The sequence below is a fragment of the Neltuma alba genome, unplaced genomic scaffold (genome assembly GCF_004799145.2).
Source record: "Neltuma alba isolate B1F8T4 unplaced genomic scaffold, ASM479914v2 tig00013638_pilon, whole genome shotgun sequence".
Taxonomy (NCBI): domain Eukaryota; kingdom Viridiplantae; phylum Streptophyta; class Magnoliopsida; order Fabales; family Fabaceae; genus Neltuma; species Neltuma alba.
The window spans coordinates 673-20,877 of NW_021637821.1; the positions used below are offsets into that span (position 1 = coordinate 673).

General features: G+C 36.3%; 3 protein-coding genes and 1 pseudogene across 3 annotated transcripts; 2 read left to right on the plus strand and 2 right to left on the minus strand.

Moving 5' to 3' along the window:
• The first annotated feature begins 910 nt into the window (after positions 1–910).
• Positions 911–3,941, plus strand: LOC114738617 (4-coumarate--CoA ligase-like 5; annotated as a pseudogene).
• Positions 3,942–4,477: 536 nt separating this feature from the next.
• LOC114738625 (acyl-CoA-binding domain-containing protein 4-like) lies at positions 4,478–11,403 on the minus strand. Its single transcript, XM_028926694.1, has 14 exons — positions 11,151–11,403; positions 9,788–9,892; positions 9,338–9,415; positions 9,148–9,261; positions 8,933–8,999; positions 8,789–8,850; positions 8,450–8,589; positions 8,239–8,365; positions 7,588–7,702; positions 7,400–7,488; positions 6,538–6,621; positions 5,190–5,510; positions 5,036–5,095; positions 4,478–4,947 (listed from the first exon to the last, which is right to left on the minus strand). Exons 2-14 carry the CDS (start codon positions 9,875–9,877, stop codon positions 4,777–4,779), a joined length of 1,518 nt encoding a protein of 505 aa, XP_028782527.1. The 5' UTR covers positions 9,878–9,892; positions 11,151–11,403; the 3' UTR covers positions 4,478–4,776.
• A 1,869-nt stretch (positions 11,404–13,272) lies between these two features.
• Positions 13,273–14,280, plus strand: LOC114738621 (peroxidase 6-like). Its single transcript, XM_028926690.1, has one exon. The coding sequence runs from the start codon at positions 13,273–13,275 to the stop codon at positions 14,278–14,280; it is 1,008 nt and encodes a 335-aa protein (XP_028782523.1).
• A 2,377-nt stretch (positions 14,281–16,657) lies between these two features.
• LOC114738622 (peroxidase 6-like) lies at positions 16,658–19,822 on the minus strand. The gene is made up of 2 exons (XM_028926692.1): positions 18,830–19,822; positions 16,658–16,828 (listed from the first exon to the last, which is right to left on the minus strand). Exons 1-2 carry the CDS (start codon positions 19,820–19,822, stop codon positions 16,658–16,660), a joined length of 1,164 nt encoding a protein of 387 aa, XP_028782525.1.
• Positions 19,823–20,205: the final 383 nt, after the last annotated feature.

Here is a 20,205-nt window from a genome sequence, read left to right on the forward strand (position 1 = left end):
CCTAATATAAGACCCAATTACTGAGTTGGTTTTGATCCTAAATATAAGACCCATTTCTCATATTTATCAATTTTCTCTAATTACCCCTATGGATACTCCATCAACCATAATCAAGTAGAAGATAGAGAGGGGTATTAAGAAAGATGATTATGGTATTTTAGGAAAAAACATGTCACAATTTTTATAATTAACTAACTTACCTAACTTCCTTAATCTATCAAATTAGTTAAATGGATCCTATATTAAGGACCGGAGGAGTATAATTTTTTTTCTCTTTTTGTCTTTTTTCATTAAGATTTTTTGTCCCATCGCTGCCAATTATGTTTGGATCAGGTCCCACACTCAAAATGAATAAAATTAATTTAATATTTTAACTGTAAGGAATGATTTCTTGAGTCTAACTTAAAACTAAAAATGAAGATATCAAAAATAAAAAGATATTAAATTTAAATTATTCCTATTGAAATTTGAAGTACATACTTTTTTTTTTGTTCAACTAATTTTTTTAAATTTTTCTTGTAAAGGATTAACCTTTGACGACATGTTTTTTTTTAAAAAAAAAGTTCAAGACTTGAGTTCAAGATCTTATTTAGAGTGGCCCTAATCTAAGCATTGATTATGTCGCTGCTTATATTTATTTAGAGACATTTAATAGTCATTTGAATTGAAAGAAGACCAATTCCGCAGGCGTATCCATAGATCTTCGTGTTGATAAAAAGAATATTCAATTTCATTTTCATCCCTCTGCACACAGCATATCTGTCTCCGTATATAACCTTTACCTCTGCTCAGCATTCATCACCGGCTCCAAGTTTCTCCGCCGGCTTCATAAAATTCACACAAAAAAAACCAAAACTGATGTAATTTGCATGCTTATGTTGTCTCTAGCCTAGAATTGACATGCTTAACAATGCTAATCCTTGTACTTTCCGAATACCAACATCATAATGTTAATATAAATGAGTTCTTCTTGCTTCACTCTCATTTTGACTCAGAACCCATCTGCCAAATTCGCAGGAAAAACAATGTCATCATCAGGAGGGAAGTTGCTTGGTCTGCCATTGAAGAAGAATCAAGCAAATCTCTTGCTTCATTTGATGAAAGGAGTGGCTATGATTCACGGAGTGGGATATCACTCTCTTGTTAAGCTTAGTGCTAAGCATGAAATCCCCACAAGGCCTGATATTGACGCTGCAACTCTAGTCCTATCACACTTCCCTCGTGCACACCAGCTTGCTGCTAAAAAGCCTGCCTTCGTTGATGCTTCCACTAACCAAACTATGAGCTATGGTGAACTTCAAAGCTCTGTTTACTCCCTTGCTTCGTTTATACCATGGCATTGGGATCCGAAAAGGCTATGTGGTGTTTCTGTCACCAAATTCAATTTTGTACCCAACTATATGCCTTGCTGTGTTATCAATAGGAGCTATCCTTACCACAGCAAATCCTCTTAACACAGCATCAGAAATAGCCAAGCAAGTAAAAGATTCAGGTGCCAAACTGGCCATTTCAGCACCTGAGGAGATGAAGAAATTTAAAGAAATCGGGTTCCTTCTATAATTCTCACCACTCGTCAATCTGATGGCCGAATGTTGTCAGTTGAAGAGTTAATAGAAGGCTGCTCTGATAATATTCCAGAACAGCTGCCCCAAGTTAAATTGGCTCAATCAGACACTGCAGCTATATTGTACTCTTCAGGCACCACTGGGATGAGCAAAGGTGTGGTTTTGACACATGCTAATATCATATCCATCGTAAGTTTACTGACTTGGTCCGCGGACGTAACTTCATCCCAGAATGATGTTTTTTTGGGATTCATCCCAATATTTCACATTTATGGGTTGGTGTTCTTTGGATTGGGACTGTTGTGTAGGGGTGTTACATCAGTTATAATGCAGAAATTTGACTTCAAAGAAATGCTTTTTGCAATTCAAAAGTACAGAGTCAATAACTTACCAGCAGTACCTCCTGTGATTCTTGCTCTTGTGAAATATGGAAGCAAAGCTGGGTTTGACTTGTCGAGCCTCAAAAAAGTGGGTTCAGGCGCTGCACCTTTGAGTAAGGAACTAACTGAGGAATTTAGAAAGATGTTTCCTTGGGTTGAGCTAAGGCAAGGCTATGGACTAACAGAAAGTTGTGGTGGAGCAACATTTTTTGTGTCTGATAAAGACGCTAAAGCTCGGCCTGGCTCGTGTGGGAGGCTACTTCCAACTTTCTGCGCAAAAGTGGTGGATGTTGAAACAGGGAAGCCTTTGCCTCCTGGAAAGGAAGGAGAGTTGTGTCTTAAAAGCCCTGCAATAATGAAAGAATATCTGGGAAATATGGAAGCAACGGCTTCTACACTTGATTCAGAAGGCTGGTTGAAGACAGGCGACCTTGCTTATTTTGATGAGGATGGATTTGTCTATGTCCTTGAACGAATAAAGGAGCTGATCAAACACAACGGGTATCAGGTAGTTATAGCATGTTCATTGTAGACTCTTTTTCAACCTTTAACTCGAGCTAATGCTTATAAAAATTGAAATTAGAAGAGGGGATGTGAGTGTTAGTTTCATGAATTTTTAGGAGTTGTTACTATGAATTGAAACTTGGGGAAAGTGTTGGCATTTTAGTGTATACTAAGATAAGATGTGGCCTTGGGCTAGTAAAAGGGCAGAGTAGAGGAGTCCGTGGAACTAATTGTTGGAGCATTTATGTATTTTAATTTTAATTAATTAGTTTCATTTCATTATTAATCGGTTTTAATAGCTTCAAACCGTTTAAATTGCATTAAACCACTATAAATCAATATTTTGTGACTGCTCTTTTAATCGTCATTAAGCCATCTTTCGGTTGTCCAACAGCCACATAAATTGAGTGGGGAAAGCAGGTTGCATGTAAATTGCTTTGAAGAAACAGAACTTTAAGAATGCCATCCATGATTTTATTCCTTACATTTGTAGTGTTCTGGTTTGGTAGGTTGCTCCTGCAGAACTGGAAGCTCTGCTGATCAGCCATCCCAATATTGTTGATGCAGCTGTTATACCGTGCGTTTGCCTTATCAATATCACATCTTCTTCTTCTTCTAATATCTCCTCTGAATGTTTTTATATACAGAATATATATATGTATATATAGTGATAGAAGAAATATATTTATTATTGAACTTGCAGGGTTGAAGATGTAGAAACTGGACAGATACCAATGGCGTATGTGGTGAAAGCAGCTGGTTCTGAGATCACAGAAGACCAAGTCATTCAATTTGCCGCCAGCCAGGTTAGTCCTCATTTAGCTTTGCCGTTGAGTGTTAGGGTTGAGTGTTAGGTCAAATTGCCTCACAAAGATTGCAACTGGTTTTAGTTCAGAAAATATATATTTCAAGTCATTTCCAATAGAATAATATGCTCCCTTCAATCCTAAACATAAAAGATAATAAAGAAATTTGATTTGATACTAAATATAAGACTTCAATCCATTTTGTTTCTCAAATTTATATTTTTCCCCCCTAAACTCTTCTAATTGATTGCACATATTAAGCAAATTTTTCATAAGTGGAGTAGTTTTCAATACAAATGATTAAAAAGACTAACTTTAACTAATTTGTAGGGATTACATTTACAACGGGGAAGAGTATCTTGCTAGTAGTCAGTTATAGTTACTTGTATATGTCGGCAGAGCAAGCTTAGTCACATAGGTGCTGCTTCATTTATTCCCTCTTTGGTCATCTTAATGATGTTTTCCTGCTTACAATACATATGAACAAAATTCCAGGTGGCTCCATATAAGAAAATAAGAAAGGTGAGCTTCATTGATGCTATTCCAAGGTCAGCTGCAGGTAAAATCTTGCGCAAGGATCTTGTTTCACACAGCAAAATGAAACGCGTTTCCAAGTTATGAGCAACTTCTATACAATGTTTCACTGACTTCTCAGGGCATAATGAGAGAGAAGCGTGTAACTCTTTTGGTACTCAGGAAATGAGAAGATAATCTTTCAGTTCTTCAAATACAGATATTGGACTTGTATCAATAAACTGCTTACTGCTCTGTATTTTGTTATTTATTAATTAATCTTAGGCAGAGTATTTACAGTATACGTTAATATTAATTTTGCTATTATCACAACAGAATACTTACTAATCTTAAAACCCAAACAGGTGTTGTCCAACGGGAAGTTAAAAATAAAACAAGCCTTAACTGTAACAAAACCAGTAAAGATATCCAATTAAGTGAAAAATGTATGCAACGGAGTTAAGCACTTAGAAGCTGTTCAATTCAATATGACGGTCCATAAGTCCTGTAGAGCCAAAATATTATAAAAGAAACACAATAATCTAGTTGTTAAAGAATTTAATAGAACTATCAATAGTTGAAAAATCATTGTAAGATCCCAACCCAAAAAAAAAAAAAAAATCACCGAAAATTCTAATGACAAATAAGTAACATAAATATTGTTGTCATTTCCTATATTAAAATTATCAATACGAGATTTTTGATAATTACAATCCTTCTTTAAAACCACAGTGATTTTCCCAAACTCGAAAGAATATCATGTCCAGAGAATGAAATACAAATGCTGCTATGTCTTACAACTCCTGAAAGTTTCAGTCCTTCAAAATTGGAGTACTCATAAAGTTTACCCATACATTTCAATACTAAAAGGGTAACACCAGAGATATCTCTAAGTATTAAAAAAATACTATGATCCGCATGTAATCTGTTTCTCTAAGAAACTTGAGGGGTTCCTCGAGCTAGGCTTCATCATTCCAGTTATTTGAAAAAAAATACTCAGTAGTGTTTTTATTTCTCACCGCCACCAAGCCATTGCCAAACGCCCCCAGAACTTTGCCGCCTAGCAGAAGCAAGCTCCATCTCTCGGTCCAGAGCAGACTTCTGTCTACGAAGAGCCTGGACCTCATCTTCCACAGACTGTGTTGATGCCAGCACCTTTTGTAGCTCAGCAATTTTTGCCTGTAATTAAATATTACCAAAAAGATAAGATGGAACACCAGAATCAGCAAAATTTAATTTACTTCATATATAGGAATTGGTTTTATACCTCAAGTGTAAAACATCTTGATCTCTCAGCCACAAGTTGTCCCTGGACTGACTGGAGTTCCTGAAAATAAAAAATAAAAAAATTCAATGATAAATACTGCTATTACCACCAGGTAAATTATAGGGCAACTCAGTACGAAAGTTGTATCACATGCCTTGGACAACTCGGCATGAGTATTATTAACTTCATCAATCTCGCCTCTGAGCTTAGAATTTTCAGCCCTGGCTTCTGCAAGTGACAATTCCAACACCTGTTTTTCTTTTTCAAAGGACTCAATTTTAACTGTGACATCTTCTATGGGATGATCATTTTCACTTGGCTTAACATTTATATCATCCAGTTGCTTGAAATCCAAGTTCTCAGCCTTAGTCAATGCATAAGCGGCAGTAACAGAAGCTGCAGCAGCAGCAGCAGCTGGTGATTGGAAAATCTTGGGAAACGAGGAATCCTTTGGCTTGGGTCTCATGATGAATACCTATATTAATAAGAGGACCATTATCCATAGAATGCAATATAGTAATGTATCAATATAGAAGGCCTTAATAAGATAGCATCATGCTTAAAAGTAAAACTATCAGTTCAAAAGATAAACCATAACTCATTAGCAAAAGATAATTGGGGAACGATTGAATCTAGTTTATTCACTTTGCAACAACATTTGCCAAATATGTAATATGTTCTCATCATCTGTTGAAGCTTAGATGCGGTATATAAGTGAGAGGCAGGAGTAATATATTAAGACAAACGTTAATGAAAAGTCATTATACCATCATCCCCTTTAGGTACACTTCATTTTCTTTTCTCTTTTTCATCCTCCTTAAAGTATCTGTCCTCTTTACAATATCCATGCTCTTCAAATTTCAACAGTGAAACAGCTTTTTTTTCCCTCGGATGCCAAAAGTTCCTCATAAAATACAATTTTAGAAAATTCTGATCTATTTTATTAGCAGCACTCAAACACTAGCCATTGATAAATAATTGATCACCTAACTGATGCAGTTTTCTTCAGTTTCAAACAGTCTAATTAACAGACTTGAACACAATTATTACTTTCTTTTGGGATAGAGTATATACTATCCAGTACCGGTCATAGATTCGAACATAGACTTAAACACAATATAAATGAACTATGGTTTAGCTTTACCAAACACTGGTTCTAGAATTAGCATGATTTTATAATTTTTATCTCTTTTGAGATGATGAATCATCACATTCACATCATTATCCTGTTTTTCTCAACAATTGAAGTTGCATTAGATCCTTCAAAAGTGGAGATGTTCTGATTTAGTTTTGATTTCCAGGTCCATCAGTTATGCTCAATATAATGTCAAAGGATTACTACAGTGTAATGACAGCTCGAAAAGAACGGTCAAGAAAAATAATGTTATTGATCAATTGCTGCAAACAATGAACATGCTGAAAATTTCATAAACACATTAAGACAGTCAATTTTCAATAGATGGTAGAAAAATGTAACTAAAAAATAATAAAAGCTAACGTACCTCATTGCTATACTTTCCATTATAGCCACCAAAAGCTACCAAATACATCTCTCCATCAATCATTGCTGAGCAGACAGTAAGACCCTGTTCTCCAAAAAAAAACATTTGCATCACATACAAACTGATTGACAAAGCCATGCATCAACTTCATTGGACATGAATTTTCAACGTATGTAGTCATATATAAAAGGTAACCACATTTTTTTCATTTCAAACTTTGATCGTACCAAGATTATCAAAATAAGAAACTTCTTTTCATATTAACATTCTAAATATAGGGAAACAATAAAATTTAACTTAGCAACAATTAAGCTTATATAAGAAATTCAAACAGTCATCACAATCTCTTTTTTTCCTCCAACAAGAGATCTCTGTGGGGAAGATTTGTTATGGAAAAGATTACAACTATCACTTGATGAGATGTCACTTATATAACGCATCCAAGCTGAAATTCATGTGGTCTGTGCAGCGTTTATGAACATTGAATTACTGGTCAATAGAGCATTAAATAGGTCTCTCAAAGCACTACTTCAGATGATCTCATTATGGCCATATTAATTTCAATAGTGCACAACTACACCAGCTCTGTCTCTCATTTTTAGATACATCATAGCCGGATTACATGTAAATGTCTTAGACCATATATTTTCTGCTAACACTGTCATGCATTACCTGGCCACCCAAAGTGGCATTAACATCATTCCTAAATCACAGATCCTTTATAACCATACTCCAACCCCAACAAACTAGTCCCAAAAAACCTAGTAATCAACATTGAAAGGTACGCTATTCTGATTAGTCTTCTCTACAATGTTACCAGAAATTACAACCAGGAAGAGAGAGAGGATTTCAAAGTAATGACCTCACTAGCTAGCGGATTTCTAGGCTTCACAGCAGTCAAGACTGACCACACTAGCTTAGACATGTTTAACTCCAGAGTCTCCAAGCAACCTGTTTTGAGACATATTTAATCAGATACTACAAAGGTAATTATCACAAATATAAGAAGTATAATAGCATGCACAGATCATGTCAATTCCATTTACTCACCACTTTTATTATCACCACCACCAACTATGAACCAACGATCATTAATGGTGACACCAGCATGGCCAGCCCTTGGAGATGCTAAATCACCTTGAATTTGAGGCAGGGACCACTCCATCTGAAGGAAATAAATTATTTCTAACATGTTACAATGAATAGTGAAATAGAACTCAACAACTAATTAAAGTCAAATTAAGAATTTAAGATTTAAGAATATTGAACAAGTTCTTCCACTTCTTTCCATGGGTTACGGGGACAATATAATTGAAACAACCCTCACCATAATGTTATCCCTGAAACAATTTAGAAGGCTAACTCAGCAAAGAAATCTCTTTACATAGCAGAAGCCGTCTAGCGTAAGATAAAACAAAGAGAAGCATACATCAAGCTCAGTGGCAAGAAGCAAAAGTTGCATACGCATGCACAAACACTATGTATCAGGATCTTCAGCATTTAGCAAGTAAACGCTTGATGTGCAGCAGGGAGAGACAACAAAAAAAGGGAATGGGTAATTCACTCCAAAACATATGTAATATAGACTGGCTTAAAAAAAACCATATATAAATATAATTAATCACCCAGGAGGGGAAGATCAAACTCATTCCTATCCTACTTTAATGATTACAGCACAGTCTCCAGAGACAAATCACTTACTGTTTCCAAGTCTAATATGTGAAGATCATTGAAGAAGACAGAATGAGAACAACCACCAAAAACTAGAAGATATCGATCTCCATGAATAGCAGCTGCATGATCATATCTAGGAGCTGGAGGTGTCTGCCTATGAAAATGCAAGAAAGTGATGCAGAAAATTTCACAACACATAAAAAGCAGCTTTCATAAAGTAAATTACAAAAATACTTACGCTGTGTTTATAACATCCCAAGTCATGCTCTCCAGATCAAGAACATGGACATCATTCAACAACTTCCTGCTCATGTCTTCACCACCAAACAAAATCACTCTCGAACCAACCACTGTTGCTGACTGCCCCACTCGAGCTAACTAGGAATTCATCAAGAAGATTTAAACGTCAAAATGAGAAACTCGTATATATAAATATTTTTTAAGTAGTAGAAGGAAAATTTCATACCATACACACAAAATTCAGCAGCAAAAAGCAGAAGAAAAAACATAGTGTGCTAATAAATTAACAACATCCAAAGACAGAACTTCACACTTTTCTATCAGCGGACACACTTACTGGAACATTTCCTGAAGTCTCAATAACTCCATACAGGGATGTTTCAAGATCAATGTAATGAACTGCAAAAAGTCCACGACACATTGAGTTTCTATACAAAACATTCTCCACACAAATAAATAAAAACATTCCAAAGACACTAACCCATTAGTTTGCCAGAAGAATCCCTTAAATTGCCACCAAGAAGAAGAAGTTTCTTCCCCCACCTAATCTGCAAAAGTACAAATAAATTCCAGTTCTCTATCAGAATAAATCAAATGTACAGGTGGTTACTGAAACTGACGTTTCTATTGGTAATAGAAAACACTAACACTACAAAGCACATACACAGAGATAGAACAGTTGTGCATATAAATTACCATATTGTGACCAGATGTAGCTGGAAGAACCTCCCGTAAGTTACTCTCATTATCTTTATCAGCAATTAGATTTAGTTTCAGATTGGACCATACCAAATTTCTGAGGTCAAAAACCTGCAAACAGCCACATGTACGCTGAAGCAATAGAAAGAGTCTAAGGTTCAGAAAAGCGTCTGAGCATGCACTATACCTGAACATCGGATAAATTCCGACCATTGCGACTTCCACCAGAAATGTATAGCTTTTCATCAACCACTGCTGCAGCTTGCTGGAATTAGAAGACAAACCATAGACTAAATTAAATAGCTGGGAAAAAAGTAAGCAAGGACTTCAGCTGCATAGATAAGAATGAACGAGGAGCCTTAATAGTTAAAGGTAATATGCAAAATCAGGATGGTTCAAGATTCAATGAGATTAAATTCATATGCCTTTTTCAACGAGGGTAACTTGTCACTCATCATCATTTTCAATCCCTGTTCTGTGAATGAAAATTCTTTGACTATCAAATTACCAAAAAAAAAAAAAAAAAAAGAAAGGAAAGGAAAAAGACTGAATAAGGTGGGGAAAAAAAAACAGGGTTAAACTGTAGTTCCTCACATTGTAAATTACTTATTCCTCACACACACACACACACACAGACCTTGTAGCGTGCAGATGGACGGGCACCAGATATGGGGACTGCTACCCATTCCTCATATGTCAGATCCTTGAGCCAGTTGTTGGTATCCATATATTCCTTGTTCTCCTATACAATTGCCCCAGTAACAGCTGCTGCAAGTTACTTCAATTATCGCTTCAGATTATATGATAACTTTCAAATCAACATGAGTAGACAGGACAATGGTCACAAGTATCTTGTCTTTGCAGACATTAAGTGGGGGGGGGGGGGAAGAAAGAAACAAGCACACTGACCACAACAAATATTTACCATATAAACAGATGGTGGGCTGATTCTAGACTGGAAACGAACCTTAGAACAAAATCAATAATTGAAAGGCTTCAAGAAACAACACTGCTAGACGGAGACAAAAATTACAATGGCCAAAGGCGGATGCAGACATGACATATTTAGGGACACAAGGCAGGTAAGGAATAAATACAAAAGACATATATTAAAGCTTGACTCAGAAACGTCACACATCTATTTAGTTTATGTAATGGCAAGGCAATGTCCAAATGACAGTAGAAATCTCATTACAAGACACAAGGTATAGGATTGAGTTTGCTGAATTTTGCCAAATCAGCATAATGATAATAAGGCTAACAGTTGTTTCTTGATAGAAATTGTTAAGCTCCGTGCGATCTATATAGCTAACCCCACCTAATGCGATAAGACTTCGTTGTTGTTGTTGTTGTTAAGAAATTGAACAGTTATTCAGAACTCAAAATGCGTAGAGAAGGAATATGTGTACAGACACAACTAACGTTTCCGCAAAAATTAGACATCCATATATACTCCCGCGCTTGTCATTTGACAAATTAAGCTTTTGAATAGTTTAATTGGGATACACAGCGCAAACTTTGCTTCGTTTTGATTTCTCAGTATATGAACTCCATTTTGGATCCCTATGTCTTTCAAGTTGCATCAGTTTTAAATAGTGAGCTCTGATACAATATAGACGATGAAGAATTTCAAATATAACAACATTTCAGAAAATCAGGAATCCTAGTAAATTCTCCCAGCTTACAATTCTCTAACGTAAGTAATACAAATCACTGATCTGAATTTCACCAGCTAAGTCAAATATCTGACAATGCATTAACACAAGTAATGGCAACCCGAAGTTTCAGCGATTGCAAATCTGTTTCCAAATCAAACGCCCCACGGAAATGTTCCAACTCTCTTATGATAAAAGTCAATTGACATTAACAAACTATTCCACACTTCCCCGTCTCACTCTAGCAAAAGAGCAGAATTTTTCCCACCAACAAAGACAGCATATGGAGAAGAAATTCATAGTTAAACGGGGAAACCAAAAAAAAGAAAAGAAAAGCAGAGGAACCTGATTATTGGAGCAGCAGAAGAAACGCAAGATCTTGCTAAGTCAGGGCCAGATTTGGATCTGCACCGGAAATGGGATGAAATTGACCGGTGGCAAATCCGCAATTCAAGCAAAGAATCAAGAGCCACCGTCAAGATCTCTCGCCGAAAGCAAGAGAATAGACTGTGATGAAGCTTTTCCGCCAAGCGTCAGTGAGTGGGGTCAGTTCGGACAGGGCGAGGCGAGCCGCTATAGACGCCGATGGTGTACCGATGTGGTATCTAAACTGTCCGTTTGAATCTGAAACTCAACACAGAAATCAACGAAATCAAGCAGCACAGGTATTTTTCATTGCAGGAAGATTTTTTTTTTTTTTTAAATGCAGGGTCATATCTCAGGTGCTTGCTGTGAAAAAAAAAAAATGACCTTCTTCATTTTTTTGGTTTCATTTATTTATTCTAATTAGATTATACTACCTCTTCTCCTTAATATAAAAATTAATTTAATTTATTATTTATTTATAACAAATGTATAACATCGTCGTTGTCTTGCTGCTGAGAACTATTTGAAGGGGCTTCCGGCTTCCTATTATTAAGAAAAAAAAGAGAGGGAGAGAAACAGGAGTAAATGTTACTAAAAGGTTTTCTTTTTATTGCCTATCAAAAATAAGATAATGAAGTTATAAAGGCCTCTATTATGCTATGCTTTATTAAGTTGAGAGTATGAAAAATTAACGAGAAACAACTGCAAGCATAGACTGTTAGACTGAATTTAATAATTTAAATGTGTATGTATAGGTTGTTTCATCATAAAAGTATTCAAGCAAAAATCCTTTATCCTTAGTGCATGTAAGATGTAAATATAATTACAAGATAAGTACTCTGACATTTAATATAAGAAATAAAGAATTAATTTAAAGATATTTAAAAAAATTAGTTAAACTAACTATAATCATGAACACTAAAATTACTTTTTGGTAAAATTTTCTTATAATTAATAGATATATTTTTAAGATAAAATTATAAATCTAGGCTATATAACAATCACACATCCAAGGTACGGATTGCCGTCCTCTGAACCAATCAAAACAGTATATTAAGGGTTAATGGATCCGACTGTAGTCAAATTAGAGGTCAAACCGGTGAAGAATTAAAAAATTGAAATTGAAAATTAATTTAGATTCTTATCATATGATCCAAAAGACTAAATATCAATTGAATCTCTAACAAAATAATCATATACTTATATTTTCCTTTCAATTTTGTCTACGATTTTTTTAACAAATTGACATCATGGTATTATACTATTAAAATCACTAAATATTCATTCTTGCAAAATATCAAAATAGATTTATGGTAACAAAATATTCATATCTACAATCCTTAGTCACTAAAATAATAATTTTTTTTAGCATTAAAACAACTTATATATATATATATATATATATATATAACCGGGTTAACCCATCAAAGCCAGTTAGATTGACCGGGTTACATTGAGCTGCCCCCGTGTCAACCCCATCACTAGTTTTTGCTGCCAACTGAACCGGCTAGGTGCTTGATTGATCTGTTTCGAATCCAACCCAGCCGATTCAGTCCAGTTTTCAATACTACGGGTGTATCATACACAACAATATTAAGAATATAATTGGAGTAAGGTATTAGAGTTGAGACCATGCAGGTGGGGGGAGAGAGAGAAATCCATCAAACATGCTATTTATGGAAAAGTTATTAAACTAATGTTGGATGTTGGACTTGGGGGGTGCCACTATCTTTAAATCCCAAATTCCAAAATGAACAACATGCACCTTTTACATTTCGAAAGATTTTGTGAAGAAGGTTTAATTTGACCATCCAAAATTAGCAAAGACTCACAAATCATCCTCAAACCCCTCTTCCTCCGAAACAAACGCATTTTCTGATGATCTAATTCCCCTTCCCCTCTCTCTCCTTTCTCTTTCTTCTCATCGCTGGCTTCTGAAACCAACGCCCAAAGAGGAAGCAAGAAGTGTTCCGTTCTCATCATTCACCACCACCACCTTCTTCTTCCTCTTATGATATCGCTCCCTTCTCCTCATTCTCTGTTTTCTGTGTCTTCCTTTCACAGAAACATTAATCTATACATATATATATCTATATCTTCCATGGCTTTCCCGCTTCTCTTCCTTTGCTACTTCTTCCTCGTGACCATTCCATTCTCCTCCTCAGCTTCACACAAAAACCAGCTTTCTCTCGACTACTACAAGAAAACATGCCCTAAATTCCAGCAAACCGTCGCAGAACTCGTGTACAGCAAGCAATCCACCACCCCGTCCACCGCCCCCGGCGTTCTCCGCCTCTTCTTCCACGACTGCATCACCGACGGCTGTGACGCCTCCATCCTCATAAGCTCCAATGGTTACATGAAAGCCGAGCGTGACGCCGATCTCAACCTCTCCCTCTCCGCCGAAGCCTTCGACCTCATCCTCAAGATCAAGAACGCCCTCGAGCTCACCTGTCCCGGCGTCGTCTCCTGCGCCGACATCATGGCCCAATCGACCCGCGATCTGATCAAGATGGTCGGAGGGCCGTATTACACTGTGCCATTGGGACGAAAAGACAGTCTCTCATCAAACGCTTCGAAGGTCGATGCGGCCTTACCAAAGCCAGATTTCACCATGGACAAGATCATCGAGAAGTTCACGTCGAAGAACTTCACGGTCCGAGAAATGGTGGCTCTCACCGGCGGCCACACCATCGGATTCACCCATTGCAAGGAGTTCGCTCACAGGATCTTCGGTTTCAGCAAAACATCCCAGGTAGATCCGACGATGAATCCGAAACTGGTGGAAGGATTGAAGAAACTATGCGCGAACTACACGAAAGACCCATCAATGTCGGCGTTCAACGACATGAGATCGCCGGGCAAGTTCGATAACGCGTATTACCAGAACGTGCTGCATGGATTAGGGCTTCTGAGCTCAGATTCGCTTCTGGGAAGAGATCCGAGGACGAAGCCGATTGTTGAACAATACGCGAAAGATCAGAATGCGTTCTTCCAGGATTTCGCAAAGGCCATGGAGAAACTGGAGGTGCTTGGAGTGAAGACAGGGAAGGGCGGTGAAGTAAGGCAAAGGTGTGATCAATTCAACAACATGGTTCCAACGATATAGAGACAGAGAAGCCATGGTTAACTCTTAATCGTCAGATTCGACACGACGAACCTTTTTTTTTTAAAAAACTTTTTCACAGATTTAATCGATTTTTTCTAATTTTTATTAGTTGGGCTTCTCTTTTGGATTTTCTTCTGTTTCTTGAAGATGATGATGAAGAGGAAATTGTTATCTTGTCGTTGGCTGTAAGAGGTGCGCATGTGTTTGCTGGGAATCGAGGATGTACAAAAGTAGTGAGATGTTTATTGTATTAATTAAGTGCCATATTCTGGGTCGTTTAATTGTTCTCCGAAATTTGACATGTATTCGTTCATGTATTATTGTAGCTACAGGTTTTGAAAGAGTGTGTGTGTGTGTGTATATATATATATATTTAAAAAGTGGATAACATTGTTCAAAACATATACTACCTTCAATTTTTAATATAATATGTGGTTGACTAATTTGAAGAAATTAAAAAAGCTAAAAAATTACTTAATTATAGCTTTTATTATATGATATCTCTGAAATATTTTTATGTATTATTAGATTATATATCAGTCTATAAGCTGGATTAATTAGTTTGAAGAAAATTGGTGAATACAATTTTTTTAAATTTATTTCACTTCTTTAATCTCTTTAAATTAATCAACTCAACTATATTTTATATTAAAGACCACAGATGATACTATTAATGATTGGTTACCACAGATAATACTATTAATAATTGGTTTTTTTAATTTAACCAGGCATTAATAATTGGTTTATATATTAAACATAAATATATTAAACATCATTTCACTCTGTCTATATAGTCTAATGCGCACTCACACAAAAATATATTAGCTGCAAGGTCAAATTTATAGGTGCCGTGTCCTTTTTGTGATTTTTGGCTTAATATATTTTTAAAATAATTTATTAAGGACAACAAATACTAAAGTGCTTCTTTATGTTATTAAAAATAAACATTTCTGGTATAAAATTAAATTAAACAAGTTAAAGACAACTAGATATCCACCCTAATTCTAAATTTGCAATGTTTGATCCATGTCAAATTAATGTTAAGCTTTTATATCCACATAACTATAGGTTTAGAATTATGATACTCATCATGCATTAATTAAATTTCTACGTCTGCCAGCAAATAATAACTAATCATAGAAGTATTCGTTTAGTTTTATAAATAGAAATATATATATAGAGATGAAGAAGATAACGAACACGCATGACCAACCACATCAAAAGTACCATCATTAACGTCTACCCTTAATTTCTTTCATATTAAGATAATTAATGAACAGAGTAGCGCGTAAGGCAGTAGGTAATATACATATATATATATATTTATAAGTACTATTTTTATATTTAGGTCACTTGTATCTTATTCTCGCATATCAAAGAAGAATCAAATTGAAAAAAAAAAAATCACACTTACCCCTATTAAAGAAAGGGTGTCGGAAAAAAAAAATGTCATGCATTTTCTCTCACTTATTTTTTTAATTACATTCAAAGGGGGTAAAATTTAAAAAAAAAAGGTTATTAATTACCATATGAAAGTGACTTATATATATATATATATATATATATATATGGTAACAAAGTGGTACGTACTACCTTATTTTATCTTTTCAATTGACTCGTCATTAAAGGCTCTTGCCTTAGTCATGTGTTGTCACAAACAAGTATGACAAAGAAATGATTTATAGACGAAATTGTTAATTGAGTCATCATGTCTCTTAATTAATATCTTTCCTTCCAAAAGAAAATTTTGTTGGTATGGTTGTGTTGAAGAGGCTAATGGCCAATTCTTAAAACTGCAAAAGTTTTTACTGTAAAGAGGAAAAAACCTGATATAGAGTCTCCTATATATGAACATGGGTCATCTCATCTCTCACGCGTTTAAGTTGTTTGTTAATTTGTTTGAGCTTTTGGATTTTTGAGATGGCCAGCTCGAAGCTCATAGGGTTTTGTTCATGGCTTACTGATCACGGACTTGGCATTTGCAGCGAGGTCATCCCACCGACGATTACGATCATGGAATGCCAATGGGTCATCGTCGTTCGGCAGCGGCTACAGTTGGTCGTCGTCGAAGTCCTTCGGTGGTGATGCGTCGGCATCGGCTGGCGCTGGTGGGTCCGGATATGAAGGAGGAGTTGATGATGGAGATTTGAGTGTGGTGGCCGACGGCGTGTCAGGTATCAGTATGGCGGCCAATCATACAGTGGAGGTAGCGGCAGAGGCGGTGGAGATTCCGATCACTTTAAGGTTGTAACCAGAGGTTGGAGTGGGCGTGCAGGAGGTGGCGATGCGGGTGGTAGAAAAGGTGGCACTAGTGTTCATCGTCAAGAAGTTAATAAAGGTGGTTTGGAGTAATTAAGGAAGCGGGGCTCCACCACACTCAAAATCTCCCATCATCAAACTCCTCCTTCATATCCGGACCCACCAGCGCCAGCCGATGCCGACGCATCACCACCGAGGACTTCGACGACGACAGACCAACTGTAGCCGCTGCCGAACGACGATGACCCATTGGCATTCCATGATCGTAATCGTCGGTGGGATGACCTCGCTGCAAATGCCAAGTCCGTGATCAGTAAAGCCATGAACAAAAACCCTATGAGCTTCGAGCTGGCCATCTCAAAAATCCAAAAGCTCAAACAAATTAACAAACAACTTAAACGCGTGAGAGATGAGATGACCCATGTTCATATATAGGAGCTCTATATCAGGTTTTTCCTCTTTACAGTAAAACTTTGCAGTTTTAAGAATTGGCCATTAGCCTCTTCAACACAACCATACCAACAAAATTTTCTTTTGGAAGGAAAAGTATTAATTAAGAGACATGATGACTCAATTAACAATTTCGTCTATAAATCATTTCTTTGTCATACTTGTTTGTGACAAACACATGACTAAGGCAAGAGCCTTTAATGACGAGTCAATTGAAAAGATAAAATAAGGTAGTACGTACCACTTTTTACCATTATATATATATATATATATAATATATATAAGTCACTTCATATGGTAATTAATAACTTTTTTTTTTTTAAATTTTACCCCCTTTGAATGTAATTAAAAAAATAAGTGAGAGAAAAATGCATGACATTTTTTTTTCCGACACCCTTTCTTTAATAGGGGTAAGTGTGATTTTTTTTTTTTTCAATTTGATTCTTCTTTGATATGCGAGAATAAGATACAAGTGACCTAAATATAAAAATAGTACTTATAAATATATATATATATGTATATTACCTACTGCCTTACGCGCTACTCTGTTCATTAATTATCTTAATATGAAAGAAATTAAGGGTAGACGTTAATGATGGTACTTTTGATGTGGTTGGTCATGCGTGTTCGTTATCTTCTTCATCTCTATATATATATTTCTATTTATAAAACTAAACGAATACTTCTATGATTAGTTATTATTTGCTGGCAGACGTAGAAATTTAATTAATGCATGATGAGTATCATAATTCTAAACCTATAGTTATGTGGATATAAAAGCTTAACATTAATTTGACATGGATCAAACATTGCAAATTTAGAATTAGGGTGGATATCTAGTTGTCTTTAACTTGTTTAATTTAATTTTATACCAGAAATGTTTATTTTTAATAACATAAAGAAGCACTTTAGTATTTGTTGTCCTTAATAAATTATTTTAAAAATATATTAAGCCAAAAATCACAAAAAGGACACGGCACCTATAAATTTGACCTTGCAGCTAATATATTTTTGTGTGAGTGCGCATTAGACTATATAGACAGAGTGAAATGATGTTTAATATATTTATGTTTAATATATAAACCAATTATTAATGCCTGGTTAAATTAAAAAAACCAATTATTAATAGTATTATCTGTGGTAACCAATCATTAATAGTATCATCTGTGGTCTTTAATATAAAATATAGTTGAGTTGATTAATTTAAAGAGATTAAAGAAGTGAAATAAATTTAAAAAAATTGTATTCACCAATTTTCTTCAAACTAATTAATCCAGCTTATAGACTGATATATAATCTAATAATACATAAAAATATTTCAGAGATATCATATAATAAAAGCTATAATTAAGTAATTTTTTAGCTTTTTTAATTTCTTCAAATTAGTCAACCACATATTATATTAAAAATTGAAGGTAGTATATGTTTTGAACAATGTTATCCACTTTTTAAATATATATATATATACACACACACACACACTCTTTCAAAACCTGTAGCTACAATAATACATGAACGAATACATGTCAAATTTCGGAGAACAATTAAACGACCCAGAATATGGCACTTAATTAATACAATAAACATCTCACTACTTTTGTACATCCTCGATTCCCAGCAAACACATGCGCACCTCTTACAGCCAACGACAAGATAACAATTTCCTCTTCATCATCATCTTCAAGAAACAGAAGAAAATCCAAAAGAGAAGCCCAACTAATAAAAATTAGAAAAAATCGATTAAATCTGTGAAAAAGTTTTTTAAAAAAAAAAGGTTCGTCGTGTCGAATCTGACGATTAAGAGTTAACCATGGCTTCTCTGTCTCTATATCGTTGGAACCATGTTGTTGAATTGATCACACCTTTGCCTTACTTCACCGCCCTTCCCTGTCTTCACTCCAAGCACCTCCAGTTTCTCCATGGCCTTTGCGAAATCCTGGAAGAACGCATTCTGATCTTTCGCGTATTGTTCAACAATCGGCTTCGTCCTCGGATCTCTTCCCAGAAGCGAATCTGAGCTCAGAAGCCCTAATCCATGCAGCACGTTCTGGTAATACGCGTTATCGAACTTGCCCGGCGATCTCATGTCGTTGAACGCCGACATTGATGGGTCTTTCGTGTAGTTCGCGCATAGTTTCTTCAATCCTTCCACCAGTTTCGGATTCATCGTCGGATCTACCTGGGATGTTTTGCTGAAACCGAAGATCCTGTGAGCGAACTCCTTGCAATGGGTGAATCCGATGGTGTGGCCGCCGGTGAGAGCCACCATTTCTCGGACCGTGAAGTTCTTCGACGTGAACTTCTCGATGATCTTGTCCATGGTGAAATCTGGCTTTGGTAAGGCCGCATCGACCTTCGAAGCGTTTGATGAGAGACTGTCTTTTCGTCCCAATGGCACAGTGTAATACGGCCCTCCGACCATCTTGATCAGATCGCGGGTCGATTGGGCCATGATGTCGGCGCAGGAGACGACGCCGGGACAGGTGAGCTCGAGGGCGTTCTTGATCTTGAGGATGAGGTCGAAGGCTTCGGCGGAGAGGGAGAGGTTGAGATCGGCGTCACGCTCGGCTTTCATGTAACCATTGGAGCTTATGAGGATGGAGGCGTCACAGCCGTCGGTGATGCAGTCGTGGAAGAAGAGGCGGAGAACGCCGGGGGCGGTGGACGGGGTGGTGGATTGCTTGCTGTACACGAGTTCTGCGACGGTTTGCTGGAATTTAGGGCATGTTTTCTTGTAGTAGTCGAGAGAAAGCTGGTTTTTGTGTGAAGCTGAGGAGGAGAATGGAATGGTCACGAGGAAGAAGTAGCAAAGGAAGAGAAGCGGGAAAGCCATGGAAGATATAGATATATATATGTATAGATTAATGTTTCTGTGAAAGGAAGACACAGAAAACAGAGAATGAGGAGAAAGGGAGCGATATCATAAGAGGAAGAAGAAGGTGGTGGTGGTGAATGATGAGAACGGAACACTTCTTGCTTCCTCTTTGGGCGTTGGTTTCAGAAGCCAGCGATGAGAAGAAAGAGAAAGGAGAGAGAGGGAAGGGGAATTAGATCATCAGAAAATGCGTTTGTTTCGGAGGAAGAGGGGTTTGAGGATGATTTGTGAGTCTTTGCTAATTTTGGATGGTCAAATTAAACCTTCTTCACAAAATCTTTCGAAATGTAAAAGGTGCATGTTGTTCATTTTGGAATTTGGGATTTAAAGATAGTGGCACC